The 26278-nt window shown below is 40.9% G+C and overlaps 1 protein-coding gene across 1 annotated transcript in view; it reads left to right on the forward strand.

Annotated features, from left to right (window-relative positions):
• The window catches only part of snx33 (sorting nexin 33), a 38914-nt gene extending 13289 nt beyond the window's left edge, over window positions 1-25625 (forward strand). Inside the window, exon 2 of the mRNA XM_046357385.1 lies at window positions 23831-25625. Coding sequence (XP_046213341.1) covers window positions 23831-24084 — 254 coding nt within the window. The 3' untranslated portion in view covers window positions 24085-25625. The remainder of the gene's footprint in view (window positions 1-23830) is intronic.
• Window positions 25626-26278: the final 653 nt, after the last annotated feature.

A 26278-nucleotide genomic window follows, 5' to 3' on the forward strand; every position in this document is an offset into this window, starting at 1 on the left:
TCCTCTCACCCTTGATTGCAGGACATCAGATGGAGCTATAACTGTCTGCTCTTTAAGACTCTTGGCATCTGCGCTCTATGTCTGCTGGCCTGATAAAGCTGACAATGGTTGGCATGGAGACGTTAGCCATTAATCTGGTGCTGTGCTGAGTTGTACTGGCTGCACGGTCTATGTGCAGACACGTGTGTGTGTGTGTGTGTGGTGTGTGTGTGTGTGTCAGGTCAGGTAGAAATAGGCAGCACAAAATATTATGCATATGAAAAGGGGTTAGCCATGTCGCTCGCTCATCTTTTTATTTTGTTTTAAGTTTTATTTTGACCAGTTAAGTCCCATTGAGATATTAATCTGTTGTTCAATTGGTCAAAAGGGAGAAGCAGCTGCTCTTTTCTTTCAAATTGTAATCTTCTAATATGTACCCTCTGCTGGGCCTTGTGACGAGTAAAGTGGCTAGTCCTAAACCCTAATTGCTTGTTGTGTTATGAGAGCTGTGCTTTTGATCTGATAAATCACTAGTTCGTAGTATGGGTCTACTTAAAAAAAGGCACGTAAAATCATGGGGGAACGAAGGGTCGTGTTGCCAATGACAATCACTCTTAATCAACAACACTGTAAAAGACATTGACTCAATGTCAATTTATCACGCTATCCATCTGAACATGACGGTGTTACAGTGTTATAACACAGTTCATCAGACCTCCAACAAGACATCTGTTGAACAATACTCTCAGTGTGAATATGGTTAGACCAGTTGGATCTGTTGAACACTTGCCCCTCTATGTTCCACATTTGTTTGCAATCATGGAACAACACATGACCAAACACATCAAAAATGTGGAGGACCAAGGCACTCTTCATGCAATTAAAATGCCTTCATTGCAGTGGAATGTTCAATTGAACAAAATCTTTAAAACTCAAAAACGTTTTGGCGTGTCTTGTCTAGCCTTCGTCAGGGAGTGATACTATGACCAACACAATTTACATGCTGAGGTATCATTAACCTTTTCACTTGTGAGTTCAAAATATCTCTAATGGTCGCCACAGCGCGTCATGTCACAATGCACTCACTGTTCCAAAATGGACAGTTAACCCACGCTGCCCTTAAACCAAGGCATGCTGACTGCTAATTATCTACAGTATAGGCTGTTTCAACTTGTCAATTTCAAATTATTTTGGAACAAGTTTTATTTTCTAACAGTTTGAATTTAGGTGTGCTCCACCTCATTAATTCACAAAGGAGTAGCCCATTTCACTGTTGAATTGTGTTTGAGGCATTACTGAATTTATCTCTTAGACTAGAGCCCAAGCACTTCCCCAGTGTTTCCCCAAGTATAAAAAAAGAATCCCCCCCACCCCCCAAATATCTAAATCAAATATAATTTGTCGCATTGGCCGAATACAACAGTGAAATGCTACTTACAAGTCCTTAACCAACAATACAATTAATAAAAATACCCCCCCCCACAAAAGAAATAAAGTAACAACTACTAGCAGCAGTAAAATAACAATAGCGAGGCTATATACAGGTGGGTACAGAGTCAATGTGTGGGGGCACCAGTTAGTCAAGGTAATTGAGGTAATATATACTGTACATGTAGGTAGAGTTATTAAAGTGACTATGCATAGATAACAGAGAGTAGCAGCAGTGTAAAAAGGGGGGGGCAATTCAAATAGTCTGGGTAGCCATTTGATTAGATGTTCAGTAGTCTTTTGGCTTGGGGCAGAAGCTGTTTAGAAGCCTCTTGGACCTAGACTTGGCACTCTGGGTACCACTTGCCGTGCGGTAGCAGAGAGACCAGTCTGACTAGGGTGGCTGGAGTCTTTGACCATATTTAGGGCCTTCCTCTGACACCGCCTGGTATAGAGATCCTGGATGGCAGGAAGCTTGGCCCCAGTGATATACTGGGCCGTTCACACTACCCTCTGTAGTGCCTTGCGGTTGAATGCCAGGCAGTTGCCATACCAAGAGGTAATGCAGCTAGTCAATCTTTTGAGGATCTAAGGACCCATGCCAAATCTTTTCAGCTTCCAGAGAAGGAAGAGGTGTCTCTGTCCTCCTCCCTATATGCTTTCTCGTCGTTGTTGCCTACCACTGTTGTGTCATCGGCAAACTTAATGATGGTGTTGGAGTCGTGCCTGGCCGTACAGTCATGCGTGAACAGGGAGTACAGGAGGGGACTGAGCACGCACCCCTGAGGGGCCTCCATGTTAAGGATCAGCGTGGTGGATGTGTTGTTACCTACCCTTACCCCCTGGGGCGGCCCGTCAGGAAGTCCAGGATTCAGTTGCAGAGGGAGGTGTTTAGTCCCAGGGTCCTTAACTTAGTGATGAGCTTTGAGTGCACTATGGTGTTGAACGCTGAGCTGCAGTCAATGAATAGCATTCTCACATAGGTGTTCCTTTTGTCCAGGTGTGAAAGGGCAGTGGGAGTGCAATAGCGATTGCATCATCTGTGGATCTGTTGGGACGGTATGCAAATTGGGGTGGGTCTAGGGTTTATGGGATAATGGTGTTGATGTGAGCCATGACCAGCCTTTCAGAGCACTTCTTGGCAACAGACATGAATGCTACGGGTCGGTAGTCATTTAGGCAGGTTACCTTAGTGTTCTTGGGCACATGGGCTATGGCGGTCTGCTTGAAACATGTTGGTATTACATACTCAGACAGGGAGACGTTGAAAATGTCAGTGAAGACACATTCCACTTGACTTGTTTAAAGTTCTTACTCACATCGGCTACGGTGAGCGCAATCACACAGTCATCTGGAACAGCTGATGCTCTCTTGCTTGTTTCAGTGTTACTTGCCTCGAAGCGAGCCAAGAAATAATTTAGCTTGTCTGGTAGGCTTTTGTCCCTGGGCAGCTCTCGGCTGTGCTTCCCTTTCTAGTCTGTCATAGTTTGCAAGCCCTGCCACATCCGACGAGCGTCAGAGCCAGTGTAGTACAATTCAATCTTAGTCCTGTATTGACGCTTTGCCTGTTTGATGGTTTGTTGGAGGGCATAGCAGGATTTCTTATAAGCTTCTGGGTCCCGCTCCTTGAAAGCGGCAGCTCTAGCCTTTAGCTCAGTGCGGATGTTGCCTGTAATTCATGGCTTCTGGTTGGGGTATGTATGTACAATCAGTGGGGACGACGTCATCGATGCACTTATTGATTAAGCCAGTAACTGATGTGGTGTACTCCTCAATGCCATCAGAAGAATCCTGGAATTATTCTAGTCTGTGCTAGTAAAACAGTCCTGTAGCTCAGCATCTGCTTCATCTGACTACTTTTTTATTGACTGAGTCACTGGTTCTTCCATCACTCTAAGACATGTAATACTGAAATTGTATATGGTTAGATTATGTAAAAATAATAGCACTAATAAATCTAATATTATTTTATAACAAATTAGGTTTCTCCTGCAATGGATACGGCCGCTGCCTGCGGTTCTAAAACATAATCTTCAGTGCGCCGTAGATTTGGCACCTTTCCCTATGTTGCTATGTGCATAATAGCCAAGTTAAGTAGCATTTTGGGATTAAGAACAATGCGGCAGAGGCAGCAGCAGCAAAGACAAGGAAACAGCCCTTGCCTTAGCCTAATTGTGTTAAGAAAATTGAGGAGAGAGGAAACCCCAATTTAATTAAGTGTATAATCAATAGCCTAACTATTAAATGTGCCTGGCTTTATAAATCATCCACATACAGTGCCTTGCGAAAGTATTCGGCCCCCTTGAACTTTGCGACCTTTTGCCACATTTCAGGCTTCAAACATAAAGATATAAAACTGTATTTTTTTGTGAAGAATCAACAACAAGTGGGACACAATCATGAAGTGGAACGACATTTATTGGATATTTCAAACTTTTTTAACAAATCAAAAACTGAAAAATTGGGCGTGCAAAATTATTCAGCCCCCTTAAGTTAATACTTTGTAGCGCCAACTTTTTCTGCGATTACAGTTTTAAGTCGCTTGGGGTATGTCTCTATCAGTTTTGCACATCGAGAGACTGACATTTTTTCCCATTCCTCCTTGCAAAACAGCTCGAGCTCAGTGAGGTTGGATGGAGAGCATTTGTGAACAGCAGTTTTCAGTTCCTTCCACAGATTCTCGATTGGATTCAGGTCTGGACTTTGACTTGGCCATTCTAACACCTGGATATGTTTATTTTTGAACCATTCCATTGTAGATTTTGCTTTATGTTTTGGATCATTGTCTTGTTGGAAGAAAAATCTCCGTCCCAGTCTCAGGTCTTTTGCAGACTCCATCAGGTTTTCTTCCAGAATGGTCCTGTATTTGGCTCCATCCATCTTCCCATCAATTTTAACCATCTTCCCTCTTCCCTGCTGCCACCACCATGTTTGACAGTGGGGATGGTGTGTTCAGGGTGATGGGCTGTGTTGCTTTTACGCCAAACATAACGTTTTGCATTGTTGCCAAAAAGTTCAATTTTGGTTTCATCTGAGCAGAGCACCTTCTTCCACATGTTTGGTGTGTCTCCCAGGTGGCTTGTAGCAAACTTTAAACTACACTTTTTATGGATATCTTTAAGAAATGGCTTTCTTCGTGCCACTCTTCCATAAAGGCCAGATTTGTGCAATATACGACTGATTGTTGTCCTATGGACAGAGTCTCCCACCTCAGCTGTAGATCTCTGCAGTTCATCCAGAGTGATCATGGGCCTCTTGGCTGCATCTCTGATCTGTCTTCTCCTTGTATGAGCTGAAAGTTTAGAGGGACGGCCAGGTCTTGGTAGATTTGCAGTGGTCTGATACTCCTTCCATTTCAATATTATCGCTTGCACAGTGCTCCTTGGGATGTTTAAAGCTTGGGAAATCTTTTTGTATCCAAATCTGGCTTTAAACTTCTTCACAACAGTATCTCGGACCTGCCTGGTGTGTTCCTTGTTCTTCATGATGCTCTCTGCACTTTTAACAGACCTCTGAGACTATCACAATGCAGGTGCACTTATACAGAGACTTGATTACACACAGGTGGATTGTATTTATCATCATTAGTCATTTAGGTCAACATTAGATCATTCAGAGATCCTCACTGAACTTCTGGAGAGAGTTTGCTGAAAGTGCAGCAAACTAAAGTAATCCTTCTCACCCCCCCTTTAAGATTTAGATGCACTATTGTAAAGTGACTGTTCCACTGGATGTCATAAGGTGAATGCACCAATTTGTAAGTCGCTCTGGATAAGAAGTATGTAAATGTAAAGTAAAGGGGCTGAATAATTTTGCACGCCCAATCTTTCAGTTTTTGATTTGTTAAAAAAGTTTTGTTGTTGATTCTTCACAAAAAATACAGTTTTATATATTTATGTTTGAAGCCTGAAATATGGCAAAAGGTCGCAAAGTTCAAGGGGGCCGAATACTTTCGCAAGGCACTGTATATCTACAGAAATAGGACAGATCTGGCTTCTGTTGCCTGTTTGAGTGTTTGTTTAATAGCCTACTGATTCCAAGAGCACCAACTCTCATGCAATGGCAAAATGTTGGATAATGCAATTTCACAGATTCGGCTGTTTTTAATCTTTGCTATGCTGTAATAAAGTTTACAAAAAAATGTGTTAGAACAGACTGGTATTACTTATCATTTATTTAGGGTTTTTCTTGATCTCCAGTAGTTTCCATTACATTTTACATTTAAGTCATTTAGCAGACGCTCTTATCCTGAGCAGAGTTTCCAATAGTGATGCACCGATATGACATTTTGGCCGATACCGATATCCGATATTTTTTTCTTGCCAAAAAGCCTGCTACCGATACTTAAAATTTCAGTGTTTTTTTTAGTATTCTAGTACGATTAAATATTTAACACACACAGGGACACAGCGGTCTAAGGCAGTGCATCTGTGCAAGAGGTGTCACTACAGTCCCTGGTTCGAATCCAGGCGGTATAACATCCGCCGTGATTGGGAGTCCCATAGGGCGGCGCACAATTGGCACAGCGTCGTCCGTGTTTGGTCGGGGTAGGCCGTCATTGTAAATAAGAATTTGTTCTTAACTGACTTGCCTAGTTAAATAGGTTACACACACACACCACACTGACCAAAAAGTTCATTTGGCATTTACATATGTCCCCATTACCGGTAAAACATAATCAAAACCTACTTCTTTTACTTGCTGTGCTGTTTGGTTCTTCATTTGTTCAGTCCTTTCATTCTCAACCAGGACTTCTATGGAAGGCCGTTTGGGTCTTTGCGTGTCAAAAAAGATACATGTCAAATAACACTGTTTGATGTGTCAAATAACACTGTTTGACGTGTTGAAAAAGCTTGTTGACCAATCAGGACCAAAATATAAATGACTAAATGACTTAAATGTAATGTAAATGTAAAATATGACTGCACGTCACATAATTATTTAACACATTCAAAAATGTTTACGTAGTTATTACACATTGATTAAACTATCACTCTTATTTCATATGTCACAAAGATGCATCGATACGTATGCTATGATGCTGGTAAAGTTGTCTCACGCACCTACAGTGCTGGTCAATGTTCTTCCCCAAAAACATAGCAAAACGACATCTGTTTCAGTATCTATATACACTCAGCAAAAAAGAAACGTCCCTTTTTCAGGACCCTGTCTTTCAAAGATAATTCGTAAAAATCCAAATAACTTCACAGATCTTCATTGTAAAGCGTTTAAACACTGTTTCCCATGCTTATTCAATGAACCATAAACAATTAATGAACATGCACCTGTGGAACGGTCGTTAAGACACTAACATCTTACAGACGGTAGGTAATTAAGGTCAGTTATGAAAACGTAGGACACTAAAGAGGCCTTTTCTACTGACTCGGAAAAACACCAAAAGAAAGATGCCCAGGGTCTCTGCTCATCTGTGTGAATGTGCCTTATGCATGCTGCAAGGAGGCATGAGGACTGCAGATGTAGCCCGGGCAATAAATTGCAATGACCATACTGTGAGACGCCTAAGGCAGCGCTACAGGGAGACAGGGCAGACAGCTGATTGTCCTCGCAGTGGCAGACCACGTGTAACAACATCTACACAGGATCGGTACATCCGACCAGCACACCTGCGGGACAGGTACAGGATGGCAAAAACAACTTCCCGAGTTACACCAGGAACACACAATCCCTCCATCAGTGCTCAGACTATCCGCAATAGACTGTGAGGCAGGACTGAGGGCTTGTAGGCCTGTTGTAAGGCAGGTCCTCACCAGACGTCACCGGCAACAACGTGCCTATGGGCACAACCCCACTGTCGCTGGACCGCTGGCAAAAAGTGCTCTTCACTGACGAGTCGCGGTTTTGTCTCACCTAGTCTCACCTGAGGGTCGGATTCGCGTTTATCGTCGAAGGAATGAGCGTTACACCGAGGCCTGTACTCTGGAGAAGGATCGATTTGGAGGTGGAGGGTCCGTCATGGTCTGGGGCGGTGTGTCACAGCATCATCGGACTGAGCTTGTTGTCATTGCAGGAAATCTCAACGCTGTACATCCTCCTCCCTCATGTGATACCCTTCCCGCAGGCTCATCCAACGTGACAATGCCACCAGCCATACTGCTTCGTCTGTGCGTGATTTCCCGCAATACAGGAATGTCAGTGTTCTGCCATGGCCAGTGAAGAGCCCGGATCTCAATCCCACTGAGCATGTCTGGGACCTGTTGGATCGGAGGTTGAGGGCTAGGGCCATTCCCCCCAGAAATGTCCAGGAACTTGCAGGTGCTTTGGTGGAAGAGTGGGGTAACATCTTACAGCAAATACTGGCAAATCTGGTGCAGTCCATGAGGAGGACATGCACTGCAGTACTTAATGCAGCTGGTGGCCACACCAGATACTGACTGGGCATCTTTCTTTTGGTGTTTTTCCGAGTCAGTAGAAAAAGGCCTCTTTAGTGTCCTACGTTTTCATAACTGACCTTAATTACCTACCGTCAGGGACACATTATTCCATTTCCGTTAGTCAAATATCTGTGGAACTTGTTTAGTTTATGTCTCAGTTGTTGAATCTTGTTATGTTCATACAAATTTATACATGTTAAGCTGAAAATCAACGCAGTTCACAGTGAGAGGACGTTTCTTTTTTTTGTTGAGTTTAGTTAGCTGGCTATGTATATATACTGTATATACATATATATATTTTTTTACATTTATTTTATTTCACCTTTATTTAAACAGGTAGGCAATTTGTGAACAAGTTTTCATTTACAACTGCGACCTGGACAAGATAAAGCAAAGCAGTGCGACACAAACAACAACACAGAGTTACACATGGAATAAACAAACATACAGTCAATAATACAATAGAAAAAGTGTGTGCAAATGAGGTATGAAAGGGGAGGTAAGGCAATAAATAGGCCATAGTGGTGAAATAATGACAATATAGCAATTAAACACTGCAGTGCAAAGGAGCAAAACTGGGGTGCAAAGGAGCAAAATAAATAACAGTATGGGGATGAGGTAGTTGAATGGGCTATTTACAGATGAGCTATGTACAGGTGCATTGATCTGTGAGCTGCTCTGACAGCTGGTGCTTAAAGGAGATAGGGAGGGAGATATGAGTCTCCAGCTTCAGTGATTTTTGCAGTTTGTTCCAGTCATTGGCAGCAGAGAACTGGAAGGAATTGCTAAGAATAATGAAAATGACTGCAGTTTCTGCTGGTCATTGTTTTCAGGCTGGTTGTATTGGTGCTAGCTAGGTACCAAGCGAAAGCTAGCTACCCCAGAAGTTGCGGTCGAACAAATTATGCTTTATTACCAACAGGGTATTGTAAACACATCGTTCGTGGCCAGTGTTTGCTTGTTTTTAGACTTTTTTTGTACAGCTTTGACAGTGCTACTGTATTGACACGCAAAGCGTTCCATAGTATGTATGTCATGAAGCTAATAGTTGTGACGCTGTGTAACTCCGGTTGGGCAACATCTGAAAAATAGCGCAGTTGGTAGTGTGTACCGGTACTTGACCGATCGGCGAAAGCCAACGATCTGCGAAAGCCAACATCACCCACGACAGTCAAGGGCAATGAATTCCATTATCTTGGCTTTAATGGATTTTGACTTGGAGTTGTTTTGATTCAATTTTCTTACTCTTTCAAATGACTGCTTGACTTGTTGACTCCTCGATCCACACAGCAGACATTGTGTGGGCTAGGTTAGTAATGCTGTGTTGCACGTATAGCGCAACATTTTACATGGCATAATAACATCATATAGGTATGCACGGCAGCTTTGACATCGGTTTTTAACTTCATATGGGTCAGTGAGACGCTAGCGTCCCATCTCGACAAATTCTGGTGAAATTGCAGTGTGCCAAATTCAAATGAAATTTCTATAAATATTTAACTTTCATGAAATCACAAGTGCAACACATCAAAATAAAGCTTAACTTGTTAATCCAGCCGCCGTGTCAGATTTCAAAAAGGCTTTACGGCGAAAGCTAACCATGCGATTATCTGAGGACAGCGCTCAGCAAACAAAACATTACAAACAGTCAGCAGTCAAGTAGATTAGTCACGGCCAAACCCTCCCTAACACGGACAACGAACCCAGGGTCTCTGTTGGCACAGCTGGCGCTGCAGTACAGCGCCGTTAACCACTGGCCACCCGGGAGGCCCTGTTATCTGTAATATTTGTCCAAACATTTCAAACAACTTTCCTAATACATCTTTAGGTATTTTTTTACATAAATAATCGATCAGATTTAAGACGGGATGAACTGTGTTCAATACCGGAGGAAAACAAAGTGTAGCAAGCTTTCAGGTCACATGCCTCTAACAAAGAGTACACTTCTCTCTACCCTCGTTCTGAACAGTGCTACTTCTTCATTTCTCAAAGGAAAAACCTCCACATCCAGTGGAAGCGATAGGAACTGCAAGCAAGTCCCTAAGAAATCTGTATTCCCAATGAAAACTCATTGAAAAGAGAGTGACCTCAAAAAAATGTCTGAATGGTTTGTCCTCGGGGTTTCGCCTGCCAAATAAGTTATGTTATACTCAAAGAAATCATTCGAACTGTTTTAAAAACGTCAGAGTGTTTTCTATCCAAATCTTCTAATAATATGCATATCTTAGCTTCTGGGCCTGAGTAGCAGGCAGTTTACTTCGGACACGCTTTTCATCCGGAAGTGAAAATACTGCCCCCTATCCCAATTAAGTTAAATGGTGGATAGGCTTTCATTGGATAAACAGCCATTTCAAAATAATGGCACTTCCTGGATGGATTTACCTCAGGTTTTCACCTGCCATATCAGTTCTGTTATACTCACAGACATTATTCTAACAGTTTTGGAAACTTTAGAGTGTTTCTATCCAAACCAATTATATGCATATCTGGGCCTGAGTAGCAGGCAGTTTAATTCGGACACGCTTTTCATCCAAAATTCCGAATGCTGCCCTCTATCCTAAAAAAGTTAGCATCGCCTTTAAACTAGACATCTGGCTGATACCGATGTTGGCATTTTTAGCTAATATTGGCTAATTCCAATATGTTCACCGATATATCGTGCATCCCTAGTTTCCACAACTACGTCAAATGTCTTCCACAGATCTGACTTCCCCTTTCCCTCCTGAGCAACCAGTAAACATTTGCCCGTTTCAAGTTTCTTTTTCATGTTCTCCTCATCCATTTAGCTTTCGTCATTACTGTGTTCTGAGTTTTTTGTAACCAATTTATGATGTGATTATGATAGGTCAGGCCCTATTGGTCACCTGCGACGCTTACTTGATCCACATAAAGAGAGCAGGGTTGAGGGAATAGGTCATGTTTTTCGTAAACAAATTAGGGATTTCGGTAACATAACTTTTCAGTTAGAAAAAGAGACTAATAAATGACTGAAATTATTTTGCAGCTTCAGCACAGACAGTTCAATAAACACATGCTGTGCTTTGGTGCCGTTTCGCTGCAGTATCGAAGAGAGTGAGACAACGTGCTTCAGTCACACAGGCATGCGCTGGAATTTTTTTTAACACAGTGTGATCATCAGGCTCTTTCTTGAGTCATTTGTGTGTGCATAAAGCATCAGACAAGCTCAGTGCATATGTAGTTGATTTTATTATTCAAACACATAGGGTGTGTCTGTTTATATATGGGAAAAATCATTTGAAACATTTAGACCAATCAATTAGTCGAAAGATTAGGACAACTCAGTCGACCAAGATCTTTTTCAATTGGGGACAGCCCTAATAGATATGTTTTAGTTCAATAAACATGAATTTGCCTACATCTTTATGTGAATGAATATCATAGGCAGATTTAATTCACAACCTGAGTAAGTGGAAACTCAAAACACATTAGCTATATCGTTATTCTAAATATAATACCCACTGGTAGTAGCCATGTATTAATATAACAGTAAATGTAATGTCCTAAAAAAACGTAGCAGTCTTAGCCTACTACCCAATGAGGCCCATGCACTCGCAATGGCCAATGCGCATTTGGTGCGCTCTGTATCTCAAAGCCATATAAAATATGTTGGTTGCAAAAATAGTTGCAATAGAGCTCAAAATTGAGTTGAAACATAAAACGTATACCTACAGAAAGCTGAGAACCCCCTCTCTTCAACTCTTACAACAAGTATTACACAGGATAGCTGGGGTTTTTCTTCTTGATTTTTTTCTCATTTTTTTCTCCCGGAGCACAGTGGGAGAGCCATTGAGAGTGGCTCACTCATCACAGCATCCAGGCCCCTGCGAAACAGGTACAGCAGCAGTGCAGACATTATAGGAGAATGCACTTTACTGTATGACCAAATCTTGTTTTTAGCCTCCTAAAACAATTAGATGCTTTGAGTGAGGTGACCATGTAGAATGTGCAGCTCACACCGATGCGACCAAAAAAATGTTTTACTCGCACAGCCAAGTCAAAGGGTCCAACAACCCTCCCGAAAGGAATTTATTTTTAACAATCCTCCCCTATTTGGACTACCCCCAAATAGATATTGAACTGTCCCTAAATGGTAGAAGTCTGGAGGCCTGTGTGGGAAAGGAGAATGCACAAAATTGTACTGGAGATTCCTGTGTTTAATTCACCAGAGTGGTTGTGTTCACAATTAATCTCTTCTGCCCCCCACCCCTCTCGCCCTCTCTCCTCTTATCTATTCCCCCTTCTCTCTTTCTGTCACTCTTCCTCAATTGCATAGCATGGTTAGCATACCAGTTTCACTCTCACTGTGACTTATAATATAGCTCAATTCTCTCCACAACTTAGAATGGTCACAAGTGGTGGTACAGTAGCTGAGGAAAGCCATCTGGTTGGACTAAATAAACAAATCTAGTGGTGACTTTCTAGGCCATTGGGACATTTATTAGTAAGCATTTATTTCAGTGGATTGACATGAGTAAAGAGATACCAATTTTCTACAACTACCATTACTACTATGATGACTACCACTATTACTAATTGTATTTATTTAGCACATCAATCACAGTGTAGGTTCTGAAATGCCCCATGTACGTAATGGACAGATACAATATTTTCATATGTTATGTACGTTATAACATATACACAGGGAAACAGACCATTGCGTAAGATCCACATTCCATTCTTTTATTCTTAAGGGACATGGCATAAGGACATTTGGAAACACCCCCTCCAATACATTATTCTTGGTCAGAGCCACAGACTCGTCAGTACAGCCCTGCCCCTGGAACAGCAATAAAGTTCCCTACATGCTTACTCAGACTGCAGCCTGGATTTCGATAGAAACTAGGGTTGGGCGGTATCCAGATTGTCATACCTTCATACCGACACTGAACACAAGTGGCGCTATTTTCAATACGAAGGCTAGCAATGCTAAAAAGTGCACGAAATCAAATCAAATCTATTTATATAGCCCTTCGTACATCAGCTGATATCTCAAAGTGCTGTACAGGAATCCAGCCTAAAATCCCAAACAGCAAGCAATGCAGGTGTAGAAGCACGGTGGCTAGGAAAAACTCCCTAGAAAGGCCAAAACCTAGGAAGAAACCTAGAGAGGAACCAGGCTATGTGGGGTGGCCAGTCCTCTTCTGGCTGTGCCGGGTGGAGACTATAACAGAACATGACCAAGATGTTCAAATGTTCATAAATGACCAGCATGGTCAAGTAATAATAATCACAGGCAGAACAGTTGAAACTGGAGCAGCATCACGGCCAGGTGGATTGGGGACAGCAAGAAGTCATCATGTCAGGTAGTCCTGAGGCATGGTCCTAGGGCTCAGGTCCTCCGAGAGAGAGAAAGAAAGAGATAATTAGAGAGAGCATACTTAAATTCACACAGGACACCGAATAGGACAGGAGAAGTACTCCAGATATAACAAACTGACCCTAGCCCCCCGACACATAAACTACTGCAGCATAAATACTGGAGGCTGAGACAGGAGGGGTCAGGAGACACTGTGTCCCCATCCGATGACACCCCCGGACAGGGCCAAACAGGAAGGATATAACCCCACCCACTTTGCCAAAGCACAGCCCCCACACCACTAGAGATATATCTTCAACCACCAACTTACCATCCTGAGACAAGGCCGAGTATAGCCTACAGGCCGAGTATAGCCAACCCAGAAAGGAAGATCACATCAGTGACTCAACCCACTCAAGTGACGCACCCCTCCTAGGGATGGTATGAAAGAGCCCTAGTAAGCCAGTGACTCAGCCCCTGTAATAGGGTTAGAGGCAGAGAATCCCAGTGGAAAGAGGGGAACCGGCCAGGCAGAAACAGCAAGGGTGGTTCGTTGCTCCAGAGCCTTTCCGTTCAATCATATGACCCCCTGAGTCTTAAGTAAAGACTTAAAGATTGAGACCGAGTCTGCGTCTCTCACATGGGTAGGCAGACCATTCCATAAAAATGGAGCTCTATAGGAGAAAGCCCTGCCTCCAGCTGTTTGCTTAGAAATTCTAGGGACAATTAGGAGGCCTGCGTCTTGTGACCGTAGCGTACGTGTAGGTATGTACGGCAGGACCAAATCAGAGAGATAAGTAGGAGCAAGCCCATGTAATGCTTTGTAGTTTAGCAGTAAAACCTTGAAATCAGCCCTTGCCTTGACAGGAAGCCAGTGTAGGTAGGCTAGCACTGGAGTAATATGATCAATTTTTTTGCTTCTAGTCAGGATTCTAGCAGCCGTATTTAGCACTAACTGAAGTTTATTTAGTGCTTTATCGAGGTAGCCGGAAAATAGAGCATTGCAGTAGTCTAACCTAGAAGTGACAAAAGCATTGATTAATTTTTCTGCATCATTTTTGGACAGAAAGTTTCTGATTTTTGCAATCTTACATAGATGGAAAAAAGCTGTCCTCGAAATGGTCTTGATATGTTCTTCAAAAGAGAGATCAGGGTCTAGAGTAACGCCGAGGTCCTTCACAGTTTTATTTGAGACGACTGTACAACCATTAAGATTAATTGTCAGATTCAACAGAAGATCTCTTTGTTTCTTGGGACCTAGAACAAGCATCTCTGTTTTGTCCGAGTTTAATAGTAGAAAGTTTGCAGCCATCCACTTCCTTATGTCTGAAACACATGCTTCTAGCGAGGGCAATTTTGGGGCTTCGCCATGTTTCATTGAAATGTACAGCTGTGTGTCATCCGCATATCAGTGAAAGTTTACATTATGTTTTCGAATAACATCCCCAAGAGGTAAAATATATAGTGAAAACAATAGTGGTCCTAAAACAGAACCTTGAGGAACACCGAAATTTACAGTTGATTTGTCAGGACAAACCATTCACAGAGACAAACTGATATCTTTCCGACAGATAAGATCTAAACCAGGCCAGAACATGTCTGTGTAGACCAATTTGGGTTTCCAATCTCTCCAAAAGAATGTGGTGATCGATGGTATCAAAAGCAGCACTAAGGTCTAGGAGCACGAGGACAGATGCAGAGCCTCGGTCCGATGCCATTAAAATGTCATTTACCACCTTCACAAGTGCCGTCTCAGTGCTATGATGGGGTCTAAAACCAGACTGAAGCATTTCGTATACATTGTTTGTCTTCAGGAAGGCTGCGCAACAGCCTTCTCTAAAATCATTGAGAGGAATGGAAGATTCGATATAGACCGATAGTTTTTTATATTTTCTGGGTCAAGGTTTGGCTTTTTCAAGAGAGGCTTTATTACTGCCACTTTTAGTGAGTTTGGTACACATACAGTGGATAGAGAGCCGTTTATTATGTTCAACATAGGAGGGCCAACCACAGGAAGCAGCTCTTTCAGTAGTTTAGTTGGAATAGGGTCCAGTATACAGCTTGAAGGTTTAGAGGCCATGATCATTGTGTCAAGAGATATAGTACTAAAACACTTGAGCGTCTCTCTTGATCCTAGGTCCTGGCAGAGTTGTGCAGACTCAGGACAACTGAGGTTTGGAGGAATACGCAGGTTTAAAGAGGAGTCCGTAATTTGCTTTCTAATAATCATAATCTTTTCCTCAAAGAAGTTCATGAATTTATCACTGCTAAAGTGAAAGTCATCTTCTCTTGGGGAATGCTGCTTTTTAGTTAGCTTTGCCACAGTATCAAAAAGGAATTTCGGATTGTTCTTATTTTCCTCAATTAAGTTAGAAAAATAGGATGATCGAGCAGCAGTAAGGGCTCTTCGGTACTGCACGGTACCGTCCTTCCAAGCTAGTCGGAAGACTTCCAGTTTGGTGTGGCGCCATTTCCGTTCCAATTTTCTGGAAGCTTGCTTCAGAGCTCGTGTATTTTCTGTGTACCAGGGAGCTAGTTTCTTATGAGACATTTTTTTAGTTTTTAGGGGTGCAACTTCATCTAGGGTATTGCGCAAGGTTAAATTGAGATCCACAGTTAGGTGGTTAACGGATTTTTGTCCTCTGGCGTCCTTGGGTAGGCAGAGGGAGTCTGGAAGGGCATCAAGGAATCTTTGTGTTGTCTGTGAATTTATAGCACGACTTTTGATGTTCCTTGGTTGGGGTCTGAGCAGATTATTTGTTGCAATTGCAAACGTAATAAAATGGTGGTCCGATAGTCCAGGATTATGAGGAAAAACATTAAGATCCACAACATTTATTCCATGGGACAAAACTAGGTCCAGCGTATGACTGTGACAGTGAGTGGGTCCAGAGACATGTTGGACAAAACCCACTGAGTCAATGATGGCTCCGAAAGCCTTTTGGAGTGGGTCTGTGGACTTTTCCATGTGAATATTAAAGTCACCAAAGATTAGAATATTATCTGCAATGACTACAAGGTCCGATAGGAATTCAGGGAACTCAGTGAGAAAATACAATCTCCTCTGACATAAACTATTTGCACTACAGACATGTCAGTTCATAAAGTTATACAAGTAACTACAATGCTACTCACAGTTTGCTACATGCACAAAACAAATATTAGACATAAAGGCTCTCAAACCAGGAGAGTCTGCTGTTGCCAACAGGAGCTTGATTGCAAGAAGCTAACCACTTAGAAAGATAACTAGCTACTAAGTTAGCAACCAAATTCACAACTGCAGAACATTTAGCACATTTTAGACCGTTAACTTAATAATTAGGTTATAAGATATCTAGCTGGCAAACACTTAGTTGTGAATTTCATACTGTAACTATATCACCTGGTGTGTGCTGCACAACAAAGCTCCGGTCTCTTATTGTTGTGTGCTTGTACATAACATGTGACTGGGGACTACCGGTAAGCTTAATAAAATAAAATAAAGTATTGACGGTAGGGATGTAAAAGTTCACCAAACACATTGTGCACATATTGCGGTTTTAGGGTCACGGTTGGGTTTGGTACAGCAGGACAATGAGATGCCATTCACAATGTTCAGCATTCACAATGTTCCTGGCATTGTTTGTTGTGACAGGATTGTTATGTTGGGCCTCTCAAGTTTCTACTTTGATGCTGCATTTGTAACCATGTGGGAGGTGGGAATTTACAAGTTGTGAAATCATAAATGCCAGTTGGATGCATTCATGTGATTTGAACTCATTGAAAAAGACGATTGGCTGCCGCTGAGCGACTAATGTATATTACTCTCTGTCCCCCCCCCCCCATGTCTGTGTGTGGAATTGTTTGTTTGTTACGTGTGGTTCACATCAGGCCGGTTTGCGCCGGGTATGTGTTTGACCCGTGTGTTTTGTTTATTGTACTGTTTGTGTACTTTGGCCGTTATCGCTGTTTTCCATGGGCATGAATACAGTGCGCCTGTTATCACCCATCTCTGCTCTCCTGCACCTGACTTACCTTCAACCAGTTGCGCACATCGTGACAAAAATAGTGATTTTGTCAAGCAGCACAGGCAGTAGCTCTATAGAGATGAGATGATGACTTGAATGAAATAATAAAGTCATCAAAAAAACAAATGTAAAATACACAACAGCTAAAATATTGAAGTAAAACAAAGTAATAAAGTGAATAAATTATGGTTAATAAGTGATAAGCAGTAATGGGCAGTCACTAACATCATGGGACTTTTAAAAATGGTTTTATTCTGTGTTGTTACAGCATTCAACCCACATAATGCATAGTGCATTTAATGTTTAGAATTTTTTTTTATCAAAACCAAAATTGATTTTTTTTGACCGAAACCAAACCAACCTCAAAAAGCAATAATTGCTCAGCTCTACTAATGGCCAACAAGCTGCGTGAATCATAAACAAAAAATACAGCTATCATGCTTGTAAACAATTATAGAGTTAAATAGTTAATTACATTTTTTTTTGATGTTGCATTTAAGGAAATGCTGTTATAGAATAGGTTTGGGCGGTATACCGTATATACCCTATACATAGGAATTTGGAAATAGCCATTGCATGGTTTTTCAATACCCTCAATACCGTTGAAACTATTTCTTAGAAGTTTTTCAATATATTTTTATATTTGTAGCTACTTTTTAAGTAAATGCCTGTAGTCAACTTGTGCAATGCATTAGGAGATAAAGCAGATCGGTTTCTTCATTTCACCTGTCACATTATGAAGCTTACCATCGTTCCCCAGAACAGTTGAACCAGTCATGTGTTTGTTTGTAAATAGCACAACGGGAGAAAGCCGGAGCATATGAGTTTAGCTGTGTATTGACAGGGGTCACGTTTTATATTGAAAGTCAACAGTTTTTTTTTTTGCTTCAATAGAGTGATCTGGGATGTGCATCTATAGTTTCCTTCACAGTATATATACATATATATACATTTGTGCAACACATTCTGCAGAAAATAACTTCATTTTCATCAGATGACAACAGAAGTGCAATGCTATTTGGCTAGATTGTTGAATGTCCTTCCCTATAAGTGTGCTGAAAGTCTGTTGTCAATTTGTTTACTGTAAAATAGCATTGTATCTGGTCCAAAACGTATCTAAGGGTTTGTAAACAGGCTGATTGGTCGGCTATTTGAGCCAGTAAATGGGGCTTTACTATTTTTAGGTAGCGGAATGACTTTTGCTTCCCTTCAGGCCTGAGGGCACACACTTTCTAGTAGGCTTAAATTGAAGATATGGCAAATAGGAGTGGCAATATCGTACACTATTATCAGCAGTCATCTTCCAAAATCTTCCATTTTGTCAGACCCCTGTGGCTTGTCATTGTTGTCAAAAAATTTTGCCTCTTCCACATTCTCTTTACGGAATTCAAAATTACAATTCTTGTCTTTCATAATTTGGTCAGATATATTTGGATTTGTTGTGTCAGCATTTGTTGCTGGCATGTCATGCCTAAATTTGCTAATCTTGCCAATGAAAAAATTATTAAATTAGTTGGCAATATCAGTCGGTAGCAAGTTATTATTTTAATGAACCTTGTTTCATATGTTAACGTGAGCTATTTTGATAACTTTTCTAGGATGCTTGATTGTTTTCATTGCTTAAAGATTATCAGAGTAGATATTCTCATTTTATTTATGTTAGTGCAGGGTGAGCTGCACATAATGTACTTCCTAATAGGGCACACCGTCTAAGTGCTAACAGCATAAATCTGGTTCAAAAGCATATGATTGCTGCATGCAATAGCTGTAGGATCAGCAGAGGTATTCAGGGCAGTTAGAGGGATATAAATTAGGTACATTTGCTAAAGCATTATGATGACTCAGCGACACGATGGTAGGGATTAACTGAGCTGGACTTGGGTCATTGTCTCAACGCAGCCTTATAGTGCTGTGAAAGGATCCAGACACCCAAAGGATTTGGGTGGATCTCATCCTCCTTATGAAACGTGTTTTGCTTCCAAAAGGAATCAAAATTGTCAACAAAAGTTACACCCATTGAGCTGCAATAATAAAAATAATAATAAGTAGCCAGTTGTGAAGAGAAAGAATCCTGCTAAAGACAAGTATATGTCAAAACATTGTTTATTTGCGCAATGTCTCTCGTTTACATTCGCTTGTGAATGTCCAAACTGACCAAAAATGACATTCAGTAGTTACCACCTATATATGTATAACTTTATGAGCTAGATTGCCTGTCTTTGCAATTGGTTTATTTTTGTTTGCCCTCGTTTGTATATTTTGCTAACAGCCTCCTTGGAAATTCGCTATTACGTGTGCAAATTTTGTTTTGCGTTCTTGTAATAGACGCCCAATGAGCTTTTTTGCTTTTTGGTGAACCCTTTAGTACTAAACGGGTAATAACATAAATCCCGAGATGAGAGAAGGACTGTATGATGATATGAAAATCTGTATCCATCCCAACCCTATTATAGAGGGCATTTCCTTAGTAGGTGACATCAGAGGTCACCATGTGGGAGTAGTGGGTGCTCAGGATGGTAGACGAGTTTCTCACGAGTAATGACCAGTTGGAGGGCCGTTCAAGGGATTTCCCCCATTCATATGTGGTAAATTCCCACTTCCCACGGTTACGAACACACCGTGACACTGCCTTTAAAATATTTATCTGACTTCATAAAGATAATGAAAATATACAAGCAAGCATGAGGCAATGAGTTGACGTTGACTAGAAAGAATTGGTTGAGAGTTTAGAGTTCACCCTGTACAGATACAAGTTACCACAGAGATCATACATCCATATAGGTAGCATCAGAGTTATCTTCAGTGATCACGTTTCAGATAGAATAATACTAGTATCTATGTCTGGTATCTATCAAACATTCAATAGTCAGTACTGGCCCTTTAGAGGGGGAAGGGCTGACTAGGCCTTGGGAATGATCCTTTGTGCTTTACTTTGTGTTCCTGGACCATTTCCCATGCAGTTCCAGGTGACAGAGAGTACATAAATTAGTGCCTATCAAATCAAAGTTTATTTGTCACGTGCGCTGAATACAACAGGTAGACCTTAGAGTGAAATGCTTACTTACAGGCTCTAACCAATAGTGCACAAAGGGTATTAGGTGAACAATAGGTAGGTAAAGAAATAAAACAACAGTAAAAAGACAGGCTATATACAGTAGCGAGGCTATAGAAGTAGCGAGGCTACATACAGACACCGGTTAGTCAGGCTGATTGAGGTAGTATGTGCAGGTAGATATGGTTAAAGTGACTATGCATATATGATGAACAGAGAGTAGCAGTGGCGTAAAAGAGAGATTGGCGGGTGATGGATGACGGGACACAATGCAGATAGCCCGGTTAGCCAATGTGCGGGAGCACTGGTTGGTCAGCCCAATTGAGGTAGTATGTGCATGAATGTATAGTTAAAGTGACTATGTATATATGATAAACAGAGAGTAGCAGCAGCGTAAAAAAGAGGGGTGGGAGGGCACAATATGTAAGTAGTCCGGGTAGCCATTTCATTACTTGTTCAGGAGTCTTATGGCTTGGGGGTAAAAACTGTTGAGAAGCCTTTTTGTCCTAGACTTGGCACTTCGGTATCACTTGCCATGCGGTAGTAGAGAGAACAGTCTATGACTGGGGTGGCTGGGGTCTTTGACAATTTTTAGGGCCTTCCTCTGACACCGCCTGGTGTAGAGGTCCTGGATGGCAGGCAGCTTAGCCCCAGTGATGTACTGGGCCGTACGCACTACCCTCTGTAGTGCCTTGCGGTCAGAGGCCGAACAATTGCCGTAACAGCCAGTGATGCAACCATGCTCTCGATGTTGCAGCTGCAGAACCTTTTGAGGATCTCAGGACCCATGCCAATTTTTTTTTGTTTCCTGAGGGGGAATAGGCTTTGTCGTGCCCTCTTCACAACTGTCTTGGTGTGTTTGGACCATTCTAGTTTGTTGTTGATGTGGACACCAAGGAACTTGAAGCTCTCAACCTGCTCCACTACAGCCCCGTCGTTGAGAAGCCTAGCCTACATGTGTAATGTAGTAAGATTGTGAACACTTGAAAGCTTGATGAAGGAAGCAACATTTAATTGCTACATCTGTTTTGAATTCAGGGAGTTGTGTTAGCTGTTGTTTCTTACAGTAACATGATTTGTGTACTGTTACTGCTGCAGTTAAGTCTGTGGCGTAATATGCTCTATTTGGTCTAAAGCAGATTCTGCCAATGAAATTGCAGGGCGCCAAATACAAATCAACAGAAATCTCATAAATCAAATTTCTCAAACATACAAGTATTAGGCACCATTTTAAATATACAATTCTCGTTAATCCACCCACAGATTCTAATTTAAAAAATGCTTTACAGTGAAAGCTCCACAAACAATTATGTTAGGTCACCACCAAGTCACAGAAAAACCCAGCCATTTTTCCAGCCAAAGAGAGGAGTCACAAAAACCACCATAAAATTAATCACTAACCGTTGATGATCTTCATCAGATGACACTCATAGGACTTCATGTTACACAATACATGTATGTTTTGTTCGATAAAGTGCATATTTATATCCAAAAATCTCATTTTACATTGGTGTGTTATGTTCAGTAGTTCAAAAACATGCTGTGATTTTGCAGAGAGCCACATCTGTTCACAGAAATACTCATTCTAAATGTTGATGAAAATTAAAGTGTTATGCATGGAACTTTAGATATACTTCTCTTTAATGCAACCACTGTGTCAGATTTCAAAAACACTTTCCGGAAAAAGCATAATCTGAGTACGGCACTCAAAGCCCAAACCAGCCAAATGAAATATCTGCCATGTTGCGCAGTCAACATTAGTCAGAAATAGCATTATAAATATTCACTTACCTTTGATGATCTTCATCAGAATACACTCCCAGGAATCCCAGTTCCACAATAAATGTTTGATTTGTTCGATAATGTCCATAATTTATGTCCAAATAGCTTCTTTTGTTAGGGTGTTTGGTAAACAAATCCAAACTCACGTTCAGGTCCAGCCGAACGTCGGACGAAAAGTTCAAAAAGTTATATTAGAGGTCGTAGAAACTTGTCAAACTAAGTATAGAATAAATCTTTAGGATGTTTTTATCAAAAATGTTCAATAATGTTCCAATCGGAGAATTCCATTGAGCAATGGAACGAGAGCTACCTATCATGTGAAATGCGCGTGAGTGAGAACGAGGCTGCTGTCAGACCCCTTGGTCAAACATCTCTCATCCGTCCCCCCTTCACAGTAGAAGCCTGAAACAACGCTCTAAAGACGGTTGACATCGAGTGGAAGCCTTAGGAAGTGCAAGGTGACCCATATCCCCCTGTGTATTCGATAGGGAGTTCAAAAACTACAAACCTCAGATTTCCGACTTCCTGTTTGGATGTTTTCTTAGGTTTTTGCCTGCCATATGAGTTATGTTATACTCACAGACATCATCCAAACAGTTTTAGAAACTTCAGAGTGTTTTCTATCCAATACTACTAATAATGCATATATTAGCATCTGTGACGACCCTCCCAACTCCGCCCACCGGCATCCTAATAAGGAAACAACAAAGAGAGAATACGGCCTGGGACTAAGTAGGAGGCAGTTTACTCTGGGCACGCTATTCATCCAAAAGTGAAAATGCTGCCCCCTATCCCAAAGAAGTTAAAGGTTGGAGGGTGCCTTATCTTGCCAATCTCTTGTCGCCTGTAATATTCCAGCTCAGCAAAGGACAGGTTTTACGAGACTATGAGGAAGCTAAAGTCTCACAAGGCTGTCATGTTTTCCAAAATGTCTCAAAAACATATGAACTTTGCTTAGGACTATTACATACTTTGCTAAGAAATGTATTCTTCTATTGTGGACCTCTAATACCCCTCCGACATTTAAAATGTGGATTGACCAGATTGTTGACTTTCTCCCTCTTGAAAAGCTCACTTATGACCTCCGCAAGAGACAGAGACAGTTAGATAGATTCTGGTCTCCACTACTCAACTATATTTCAAATTGGACAGAGTGAATGGGGTGATTAGGGAAATGAGCAGATACATGTTGTGTAAGGTGCTGTAAAATCTAAAAACTAATTATTTGCGCGTCGTCTCAGCTAAGGCTGGAAATAGCTAATAAGAACCTTGATAGTGCTGCTGCAAGTTATATATTATTTTTATTTTTTAATAATTATATATTATTATTTATTTTTAAAAATATATTATTATTATTATTCTTTATTTCTATTTTTTCAAGGCTGTCACATCTGTAAATGTGGAATGTGTTTTGTTGGTTGATTGAAAAACAAGAAAACTTAATAAAACTTTAAATAAATAAAATAGCATATGAACAAGTCGTACAAGTTTTTTACAATTACTGATCATAGCCCTCAAATTCGAACGCCATTCAAATGTCTAACCTGAATATGATTTTCAAGGTGTCATTGTCTTATACAGGTCATGCTAGGTCCACACGCATGCACTGGTAGTAGTAGCATTTCCCTTGTATCGGTAGCTAGCTAGCCCACAAGTCATAGCATATGCATTGTATCGGTAGCTTGCTAACTGCTCTCTCCACAGGTCATAGCATTTCTATTGTATCGGTAGCTAGCTAACCGCAAACTTCTCTCTCCACAGGTAGTAACACTCATTTATCAGTAGCTAGCTAACCGCAAACTTCTCTCTCCACAGGTAGTAACACTCATTTATCAGTAGCTAGCTAACCACCAACTGCTCTCTCTTTCCTCAGGTGCGTTTGCCAAGGTCAAAGAGAGTCAGCGGATGAGCGACGAAGGGAAAATGGACCAGGAAGAGGCAGACGGAGTGCGTAAACGCTGCCGGACAGTGGGATTTGCTCTACAGGCTGAGATGAACCACTTCCACCAGCGCCGCGAGGTGGACTTCAAGGAGATGATGCAGGCCTACATCAAACAGCAGATCGCCTTCTACCAGCGCGTGGGCCAACAGCTGGAGCGTACCCTGCACATGTACGACAACCTGTAGAGGCTGGGCTTGTCATCAGCCCTGACGTTATCCTTTTGATCCGAAATGGCCGCCAAGTTCAACGGGGCCTCTTCAGGGGTTGTCAAAAATCCTATTGGAAACCGAGACATCCCACTGGACACACACTGGTTGTTTAAATGTAATTTGTCAATGTATTGTGACGTGGAAAATACATTGGATTTGAACAAAGTTTACATCATTGAAATTAGGGTAAAACTTCAACTTAACTACAGAGACTTAACCTGATTAACAGGTTGTTACATCAGTCTAATTTCAACATAATCATCATAACAATTAAATACGTGGAAATTGCGTTGAAAATTCCACGTAGAAATGTAAAAAATCTTCAACTTTGGGTGGTTGAAATGAAGTTTAATTTCATATTTGATTAGACATATGTTATTTGAACTTGTGTCAATGCTGATAGTAAAATTGTATGTTTGAATCAACATCATTGTTTCAACGTCATGCCATCAACCTAAATAGATGTATATTGAAATAAAATAGTAAGCCCCATCCAACGATTCCTGCCTGAACATTGACACCTACAGAGAGGTAATGCACTTCAGTGAAACAAGTCTACCATACAGATAGATGCCTTCCTCTATGTACACTGCTTAGCTTGAGAAACAAGCAGTGTTCAATTCAGCGGACCTATCATGTCAACACAGTTAGACATTGGTCAGCTTCCATACACTTTTGAATAGTTGAAAGTAACTCCTCTAACTTTTCTTCCACTTGCTGCATGTGAAAGTAAGTTTGGAGTGAGGTTGGGTTTATTATGTAAGCTACATTGACATCTGATTTTCCCAAAGACTACCATCATTTCAACGCTAGGTATACTGTCATTCAACTATGGCTGATTGGATCTTTAGTAGTATAGAAGTAGTTACCATTAGCTTTATAATTAGGATGCTGAATTTACCTCTTCATGATGACATGAAGTTGAAACTGACGTTGATTCAAATATACAATTTGACTAGGTTAAACTAAATATGTCTCATCAAATATAAAATTCTACCCTTAAGAAAGCTACCCTTAAGAAAAATATAGTTTACTTAACTAAGGTTACTTTGAAAAAGTAGTTCAATATATCCGAAGCACATAATTCAGAAACATTATTGTATGTAAATTTGAAATGTCATAGACTACAAATTGCAAGAACAGTTCACTTTGGGGTCATACATTAATGGAATATGTCATTTTAATCGAATATGTAAGTTTCAAGTGAGAATTTGGCAGGTCTGATGCCGAAAACCCCCCAAAATATTTCCTACTTCACCCATATATATATATATATTTTTTTTTTGACTAGTTCAACTACCAGCTAGCTTCTTCAAATGTAGTTAAATTACTAGTTGAACTTCATGTAGTTCGCTACTCCCCAACACAAAATGTCAACCAGTTCCATACACTTAGTGTACAAAACATTAAGAACACCTGGTCTTTCCATTACATAGACTGACCAGGTGAAAGCTATGATCACTTGTTCACTCCACTTCAATCAGTGTAAATGAAGGGGAGGAGACAAGTTAAAAAATGTTTTTTTAAACCTTGAGACAATTGAGACATGGATTGTGTTTGTGTGCCACTCCAAGAGTGAATGGGCAAGACAAAAGATTTAAGTGCCTTTGAAAGGGGTATGGTAGTAGGTGCCAGGCACACTGGTTTGTGTCAAGAATTTAGGGTAAAAAAGAGGGGGAGATATAGCTCAATATTAGGTAGTTATTCCTAATGTTTTGCACACTTAACCTGGATGAACATAGGATTATATATATATATATATATATTATGTTAATATGTCGAATTTCCAATGCATTTTCAACGTATACATAGTTCTGATGATTATGTTGAAATTAGATTGATGTATCAATCTGTTATTCAGGTCAAGTCATTGTATTGAAGTTGAAGTTTTACCCTCATTTCAATGCTTACAACGCTGGTTGAAATGAGATGACATAAGTACTGTTTGATTACTTTTTGTATTTTCCACATTGATTCCACGTCACAATACTTTGACAAATGGTATTGAAACAATGTTGATTTAACCAGTGTGTGCCCAGCGGGATGGCTGTAAGCTGGAAAAGTTTATCTGTTTATTCTCTTTCTTCATGGTGGACCATGATAGTCACACAAACCCTGGCTTGAAAGAAGAGAGGGGTTACTGAGGTTGCTGCCTTATAAATATTACTTT

The sequence above is a fragment of the Oncorhynchus gorbuscha genome, linkage group LG01 (genome assembly GCF_021184085.1).
Source record: "Oncorhynchus gorbuscha isolate QuinsamMale2020 ecotype Even-year linkage group LG01, OgorEven_v1.0, whole genome shotgun sequence".
NCBI classification, from domain to species: Eukaryota; Metazoa; Chordata; class Actinopteri; order Salmoniformes; family Salmonidae; genus Oncorhynchus; species Oncorhynchus gorbuscha.